Source organism: Rhodamnia argentea, chromosome 11 (genome assembly GCF_020921035.1).
Source record: "Rhodamnia argentea isolate NSW1041297 chromosome 11, ASM2092103v1, whole genome shotgun sequence".
In the NCBI taxonomy this organism is placed as follows: Eukaryota; Viridiplantae; Streptophyta; class Magnoliopsida; order Myrtales; family Myrtaceae; genus Rhodamnia; species Rhodamnia argentea.
In genome coordinates, this window is record NC_063160.1 from 3,968,770 (window position 1) to 3,977,577 (window position 8,808).

General features: G+C 39.2%; 1 protein-coding gene across 1 annotated transcript; it reads left to right on the forward strand.

Annotated features, from left to right (window-relative positions):
- Window positions 1-4,465: 4,465 nt before the first annotated feature.
- Window positions 4,466-7,422, forward strand: LOC115739394 (phospho-2-dehydro-3-deoxyheptonate aldolase 2, chloroplastic-like). The gene is made up of 5 exons (XM_030672452.2): window positions 4,466-5,071; window positions 5,715-5,992; window positions 6,107-6,383; window positions 6,600-6,845; window positions 6,929-7,422. The coding sequence occupies exons 1-5, from the start codon at window positions 4,550-4,552 to the stop codon at window positions 7,190-7,192; spliced, it is 1,587 nt and encodes a 528-aa protein (XP_030528312.1). The 5' UTR covers window positions 4,466-4,549; the 3' UTR covers window positions 7,193-7,422.
- Window positions 7,423-8,808: the final 1,386 nt, after the last annotated feature.

Here is an 8,808-nt window from a genome sequence, read left to right on the forward strand (position 1 = left end):
AAACCCGACTCGACACACCGGTTTGATACCTCTAGTTCCATGTCAATTAGTGGCAAAAATTTAAGTGTAAATTGTCTATTGAGCTTATATTCTCTCTTAAGGATCTTGTATACGTGTTCATGCTCTACGAAATAGACTACTTATGGATTATGTATTATCTATATTCATTTTATTAATGATTCTATATAGGTTAACACTATATACATTGACTTTATAGTGACAAGACGTAATTATTTGACTTAAATGAAAAAATTAGGAAGAGAAATTGTTCTTGAGAATAAAAATTTTGTACAGTTATCAAATTTATTTCTGTTCCGGAAATATAAGTTTTGTACAGTTGCTAAACGCGTTTTAATTTTCTAAAATTCGTTCGGGAAACAGAATCGGAAAAAATCAATTTGAATAAGAATCGTTGCCAAACGCACTCATACTTTTTTTTTTTTTAAGTAACAAGAGAGAGTTTGCTGTCTGTCGACGCCCAAAGAGATTAATGTCACCATAATCTTTTCTTAATCTCTGCTGTAGTGTGCATTGGGATTGCACTAAACTTTTTCTTTCGTGGATGCGTTTACATCCCGAAAGCCACACGTCGTCATCCCTAGATTCATCATCATTCCAGGTGCTGCTGTGATCAGTCTTCGTCCTTTTTTTTCCCTTCTCTCATCTGTCCCAAGAATCAAACGGATTCATGACCTGAGGGCGTCATAAGACGGTTGATGACGGTTGGGCTTGGAATTTAGGACGCTTTCTACTGCACCCATTCAGGAGGGGTCATTATTCACGTATATTGATAAATTTAATATAAAATATAGTTTTTTAAATTTTTTAATTTATTTAAAAAGATTTCGAACTTTATATTAGTGTATAATTTTGAGAACTTTAAGATTTTTGTACACGGATCATACGAAAATTTAATATTATCCATGACATTGAATTGCTGGAATAACAATATTGAGCATTTTCGCATAGCCCATAGACTCAATTGAATATGTATTAAAAGTTCAGGACTACATTGAATAAATTAAAAATTCATGAACGACGTTGCATATTGAACTAAAGTTTAGAAATCATATTTGTTGGGAGCGCTCAATAGAAATTCGATATCTTCATCTAAAGAGAACACCAAAAGGGAGCTCAAGTTCGAATCGGTCAACATATCCAATTGGACCCACATTCACTCAAAAGTTTAAGCCAATGAGTTATGGGTCAATTTGAATATATTAACTACTCCACACCATATCAATTATCTTATATGAGACTTCTCTAACACAACTCATACTTGTACCCTAACAATCTCCCCTTCACATGTGAGCCCCAATGTTATGTATATTTCACCTACCGACTTAGAAATTGTGTTAACCATTGGCTCCGATATCATTTATTGAGAATGCGCAATAGAAATCTGATACCTTCAGCCAGGGAAATCACTAAGAGGGAGTCTAAATCCTAGCCCATCAACATATCTAGTTTTAAAGTGGGTCCAACTTGGATATATTAACTGCTTCTCATCACATCAATTATCCAATGTGAGACTTTCTAATACAACTCACACGTGCATCATAACAGTATTAAACAAATTAAAAGTTCAATAACAATATTATATATTTGGGCAAAATTTAGGTACGATTTATATTATTTGCATTATATATATGTACTTTCTTTTCATTGAATTTACATAATTAAAATTTCATATCCACGCATGCAACACAAGCCATTTGTCAACACACGGCATCTGAGGTGGTCAATGGCGGTTTTGTTTACGATGGACATGGTAGCTGAGCAAAAATGACAGCTTCGATTATGAATGAGGGCTTGCCCTGCTCTCTTCGAATTGATGATTTGAAATCCTATTTGGCGAATACGAAACCCCCCAAGTTCACAGTTGACGCAAACTCACAAGTTCGCTCGAAGTCGATCATTTGAAACCTTAATTTGCAAACTCGGGTTTGGAATAAATACTAGGTATCAAATTTGCAAGTTTGGTTAAGGTAAGACTCTTGCTTTCTACATTATCTGAAAAGAATGAGACAAAGCCCTATTCGCGTCTATATTTGGATTAATACCATGAAAAATCCTAAACTGGTACACTTGTGACAAATTTATCCCAAACTATTTTTTTGATTATGAAAAACTCCAAACTGGTATACATGTGACAAATTTACCCTAAATTATTTTTTTGATCTCCAAAAACCCTAAACTGGTATATCTGCGATAAATTCACCCTAAACTAATTCTTTTGACCATGAAATACCCTAAATTGGTATGCCTCTAACAAATTTATCCTCCGTTAAATTGAGTTAATATCACAAAAAATCTTAAATTGATAAACATGTGACAAACAGAGGGTAAAAATCCCAAACTAGTGTACCCTGTCAATTGTCACGTGTCACCAACTCAGCAATTTGATAGTTAAATTTAACAAAAACTAACGGAGGATAAATTTGTCACATGTATAACAGTTTGAGGTAAATTTGTCATAAGTATACCAATTTGAGGTTTTTTGTAATTAAAAAAAATAATTTGGGATAAATTTATCACAAATATACCGGTTTAGGATTTTCCGTGATATTAACCCTATATATTTTAAATACACAATGTCGTTTTGGCTGAACTAACATATCCATCGTACATGTCACCGTTGTGGTGACATGTACGATGGATATGTTTGTCCATTGCGCAAAAAGGTTGTGCTTCTTTTTGTGTAAAAGTCATGGTTATTTTTATCTTGAACAGTTCGCCTTTTTACCTTTGATTCTCTAATTTCATCTCTTCTCCAAGACTCCTAGTGTGTTCTTCTATTTCGCAATCTATTCGATTATCATTTTTTTTAATCTCGGGAGGCAATTTACAAGATATAAGTAGAAATAGAAAGTTGTTTTAGGTTTTTAGTAGCACCTTGCGGCCCTCTCCTCTTTTACTTCACAAAGCTTTTCGTCTCCTTAATAGTCGAAAATCGAATATCGAATTAGTAAGCAAAGCAAAAGAGCTTATTTGTATTTTTGTTAAAAGATAGCTATTAGTTTTAGACCTGAACGTATTCGAGTGATCCAGCCTTGAATCTCATTATTTGTATTTTCAATGATCCTCATATCATAGCTCATAATTATATAGACAGACTTATCATACAAGTCGGTGGCTGAGACAATTGTCCAACTTGGACGGTCTGTCTCACAATTTCTTATGTCATGTGTCCCCCTTAATGTAGCCTCAAGTGCTTCGATTATTTAGTCAAGTATTGAGTGAAAGCCTACACCTATAGGTTGCGTATTTATGGGATAAAATGTCGTGCTTTTTATGATGTTATGTGAATATGTATCTCTTGAATAAAAATTCATGCATCTTTTCGAATGAATTGAAAGTGTATGAATTCATACTTTTTGACATTTTGCTTTAATTGATAATTTAGAGAATATGGAAGGAAACGGCAAGCATCAACAATCCACTATGAGTTACTAGAGGTATTCAATACATGTAGTGGAAACAATTCTATTTAAGCCATGTATGTGCATTGCTAGAGCTATTCTACTGTGGTCGCACCATCAAATGCAAGTTGAGATAAATCGCAATTAATCTGCGCTCGATATACCTTCAACAAACCAATATTTTTAGAGGTTGAAAAGGAATTGGAAAATTTGAAACTATTAAAAAAGATTACTTCAAATCACATTAAAATAAATCACAATATTTTGAGGTTAAATATCATTTAAAATCCAAACTGGTTTCCATTATGCCTTTACCTCAATTTTGGTCTCACAGAAAATCCTCAACCGATATTCTAGTGACATATTTACTCCAAAATAAAATTTTTCCATAAAACCCCAAATTGATATTCCATTACACACTTACCCAAATCTACCCTCAATTAATGATATAAGATCTGATATATATATATTTTTTTGTCCAAGTATAAGATCCGATATAGATGGTGAATTTATGGTATGTTATGAGATCCGAATTTTGAGATTTCTCGTGAAACAAAAATTAATTTGAGGGCAGACATGTCATAAGGTAATAATTTGAGATTTTTTTTTTTTTGCGACAGAGTTAAGTTAGGATAAATATATCATAAGTATCTGTTTTGAATTTTTAATGGTATTTACCCCAATTTCAACCGATCTTCTGAGCTGTGGTGAATCAATTTTCACCCGTGAGGAAAAAATAATATCCATCAAAATCAATATACGTCTTTTCATTCTTCCCATGATTTTAAGTATATTTACAAATGCACCCCTGGTCTGCTCTAATTTCCTAGCTACCTTCCTCCACGGTCCTGTCCCCTGTCCCCACCCTTCTCCTTTGACCGGAGAGCTACCCACCAAACCGCCCCTCCGCCTCCAGCCACCTCCTCCCTCTCTCTCTCTCTAGACTGTCAACCCACTTTCTCTCTCCACTCTCTCTCTGTTTTCCTCTTAAACCTTATAAAAGCGCGCCTCTCTGCTCTCCTCTGCTTGTGAATCCCCCCCTCCTCCCTTCCACCACCCCTCTCTCTCTCTAGAACTCCTGAACAAGAGAGCAATTTAGAGAGAGAGAGAACGAGGAGCAAGAAAGCATGGCTCTCGCAAACACCTCCACTCTCTCCTCCAAATCGCTCTGCAGCGACATGCGCGCCCTCTCCCATCAACCCCACCACCAACCGGCTGTGCTCTCTCTCGTCGCCCCCAAGACCCACCAGAGGCCCCGCCCCATCTCCGCCGTCCACGCCGCCGAGCCCGCAAAGGCCCCAGCAGGCGCGGTGGCCGCCAAGCCCGCGGCCCCGGCCGCCGGGAAGTGGGCGGTGGACAGCTGGAAGGGGAAGAAGGCGCTGCACCTGCCTGAGTACCCGGACGCGAAGGAGCTCGAGTCGGTGCTCCAGACCATCGAGTCGTTCCCGCCGATCGTGTTCGCCGGGGAGGCGAGGAGCCTCGAGGAGAGGATCGGCGAGGCCGCGATGGGGAACGCGTTCCTCCTGCAGGGCGGCGACTGCGCAGAGAGCTTCAAGGAGTTCAGCGGCAACAACATCCGGGACACCTTCCGGGTGCTCCTCCAGATGGGCGTCGTCCTCATGTTCGGAGGTCAAGTGCCTGTGATCAAGGTATTATCAATTTCCTTCGTCTTGGCGATTCGTGTGGTCATTGTCGTTTAATCTGAGGTTTGCGTGCGAAGGATCGGATCACCGTTGATGTGTTTGACCCAAATTTATATGGGAGTGTCTAGGATGAGTTTCAAGATCTCGTGTAAGAATGCGCACGTCAAGCTGTTTCAAAAGCTTGAATCTTTGAAACGACTCTGGCGGGTCTTGTTGAGACTACTAGTAAACAAGGAAAGGATTGGTGCCGAAAAGAAAAGAGGGCGGCCCCTCTTCTGACCAAGTAAGGGCTGAGTGTGATGTGGGCGGGATGCATGCGAGGTTGCCCTGGACAGGGAAATCTTGATTTGTACAAAGATTCTGTTTTTAATTTTGTCGTGTAAAGACCAAAGATCTATGAATTGGGATCTAGATGAGAAGCTCATCATATAGATCACTAGATCTGAAACTGTACATTACATTACACCACACCAGAGATGATTTGTCTGTCCTTGATATGCTTTTGGGTGTGCTAAATTTTGACCGGGAGATCTGTTGCTCTCTTGGCTGTCCATTTCGGAGCATGGATGTGGAGTTTGGTTTGATATGGCTTCATGAGGATGAGCACGAGCCAAATAATTGACGGAATCTGCGGGTATAATTCGCTCAGGTGGGGAGAATGGCAGGACAGTTTGCGAAGCCGAGATCCGACCCGTTTGAAGAGAAGAACGGGGTGAAGCTGCCAAGCTACAAGGGGGACAACATAAATGGCGATGCCTTCAATGAGAAGTCGAGAATTCCCGATCCTCACAGGATGATCAGATCTTACTGCCAAGCCTCGGCCACTCTGAATCTCTTGAGGGCCTTCGCCACTGGAGGCTACGCCGCCATGCAGAGAGTCACCCAGTGGAATCTGGACTTCGCTGAGCACAGCGAACAAGGGGATAGGTATAAAGCTCATTTCTCTTGAGGATCTCGTATTCGAAGATAACTTTGCTTTTGCCAAGTATCAGCAATCAAATGGCAAAACTTGATTTAATTGCTTTTGGGAATGGTGAACAGGTACCAGGAATTGGCTCACAGGGTCGACGAGGCCTTGGGGTTCATGGCTGCTGCTGGGCTCACGGTTGATCACCCGATCATGACCTCAACCGAATTCTGGACCTCTCACGAGTGCTTGCTTTTGCCTTATGAGCAATCTCTCACCCGACTTGATTCAACCTCCGGCCTGTTCTACGACTGCTCTGCTCACATGCTTTGGGTCGGAGAGCGCACCAGGCAGCTGGATGGTGCACACGTCGAGTTCCTGAGAGGAATTGCGAATCCCCTCGGAATTAAGGTGTGTTGTGCTATAAGTAATAACTTGAACTCAATCAATTCCTAGTTATACATGCTCGACTTGTATGGCACCACATGCAGCATGGAATTGTTGTAGTAACCTTGTATCGTGCTTGCTTTGGTGTGATTTATTTACTAGTGTGGATTTCAACTTTTCATGCTCCCTGATTCACTGTTGTCTGGTCATTGACTGGCTGATGTAAAAATCCGTTTTCAGGTGAGCAACAAGATGGACCCCAATGAGCTTGTCAAGCTTGTCGAGATCCTTAATCCGCACAACAAGCCCGGAAGGATCACAGTGATCTGTAGGATGGGTGCCGAGAACATGAGAGTCAAACTCCCACATTTGATTAGGGCAGTCCGAAGAGCTGGACAGATTGTGACTTGGGTCTGTGATCCAATGCACGGAAACACAATTAAGGCACCTTGTGGACTTAAAACCCGTGCCTTCGATGCAATTCTGGTAAGGACTCCTCCATAAATACGATTACTTCGCGGCAATATACTTGGAACAGCTTGATGATGCAATTTCTTTGTGATTGGTAGGCTGAGGTGCGGGCCTTCTTTGATGTCCACGAGCAAGAGGGAAGTCACCCGGGAGGTGTTCATCTGGAAATGACGGGTCAGAACGTGACCGAGTGCATCGGAGGGTCACGGACCGTGACATTCGACGATTTGAGCTCGCGCTACCACACACACTGCGACCCGAGACTCAACGCTTCTCAGGCTCTGGAGCTATCTTTCATCATAGCTGAGAGGCTCAGGAAGAGAAGGATGGGGACGCAACGGCTTCTCTCCTTGAGTGTTTAAGCCGATTCCAAACCGTCGACCTTTCTTCGCCCCGATCCGAGTTCCGGTGATATTTGTAGTTTACTTGATGTCTATCGTTGTGTTACTAGGGATATGGGTGCATCGTTTTAGCAAATCTGCAAGGGGAATGTTGTTTGTGTACTTTCTGTATGGTTGTTCTGTGAGACTATCATTTGAAATCATGACGAAAAGCAATAAAGATCAAAGGCCATTGTGGCCTTTGAAATTGAGTGAGTGCACTCGTTTGAAACTGGTCTTTGTGAATGCGATTCATTTAACAATTGATGGATTTTGTCAGTGTCCTAGAACACTAATTTTTAAGCAACTAGAAAAAAATTGAAAAAATTAAAGTGTTTGTTTCATATGTGTGATTAATAAATATTCTTTAACTAACTATACTTAATATCTGGGAGTATCTGTTAGCATTAGACAGCCTAGAAGAAATTGATAAGTATTTCAAGGTATAATCTTTTGACTCAATGTGTAATGCGGTTCATAAATTTTTAATTTGTTCAATGTGGTCTCTGATTTTTAGGTATATGTTTAATTTAGTTCTTCAATTATATGAAAATATTCAATATTATTGAAGGCCAATATTGAACATTTTCATATAATTAAAGGGCTAAATTGATCGTATACTTTAAGACCATGGATAATATTGAATAAAATAAAAGCTCACACTGCATATTAGGTCAAAGTTCAAGGACCATATTAAATAAATTAAAAGTTCGGAGATCATATTACACATTAAGTCAAAGTTTAAAGATCATTTATGTTATTTTTCCTACTTTCAAAGTATTGGCAGTCAAATTTGTATCCATTTTACTCGAGGTTTTTTATGAGGAAATTACACTTTTTGGGAAAATTGAGGTTTGATTCTTATGTTTTGTTGGATGATAATATTAATTTTTGTACTAGTCTCCAAAACTAGCTCAAGTGCTTTTGTCAAAATTCAGCGCAAAATATGTCGAAAATTGCTAAGTTACCATTAGCAACTGACATATGGCGCGACGCCTACATAAATAGCTCATGAATTTGTGTCCAATATGTAATGCCGTCACTTGACTTTTAATTATGCAATATGGTCTTTGACCTTTGGTCCAATGTGCAATGTTGTCCTTGAAATGTCGTCCCTAATTTATTGGTAAATGGTCAAGTTAGTTCCTGCACTATATGAAATGACGTAAAAATTGAACATTTACCAATAATTCAAGAATCACATCGAACAAATTAAAAGTACATGGATGACACTGCATATCGGAGCAAACTTCAATAATCATTATGTCATATTCCCCGTAAGTTTCTCAACAAATAACACTCTTGATCATCGCTCACATTTAGGCCATGTATTTTGTTTTGCAATGTTACAAATCTTATCGATTGGATAGCAAGTTAAAGTTGTAGTTATCTGACCAGAAAAATAAATTTGTAGTTAGAATATTTGAAAATTATTGTGTTTGTGTAAAAGTAATCATGGGAAACCGATATGAATTGAAGTTGAAATTGAGGAAGCCTTCGTTGAATCAATGAAAACCATCGTAACGGGGATGGGACTATCCATCAGATTGGCCACTAATAGTTCGTTTTAATTTGACATTTTCACAAGATATTGGATG

What these genes read in the sequence shown, in the direction of transcription:
- LOC115739394 (XM_030672452.2), top strand. Translation starts at nt 4,550, where the DNA reads ATGGCTCTCGCAAACACCTCCACTCTCTCCTCCAAATCGCTCTGCAGC. An exon ending in GTCAAGTGCCTGTGATCAAG is followed by an intron (nt 5,072 to 5,714) that starts GTATTATCAATT and finishes TAATTCGCTCAG; the next exon opens with GTGGGGAGAATGGCAGGACA. An exon ending in GTGCCTTCGATGCAATTCTG is followed by an intron (nt 6,846 to 6,928) that starts GTAAGGACTCCT and finishes TGTGATTGGTAG; the next exon opens with GCTGAGGTGCGGGCCTTCTT.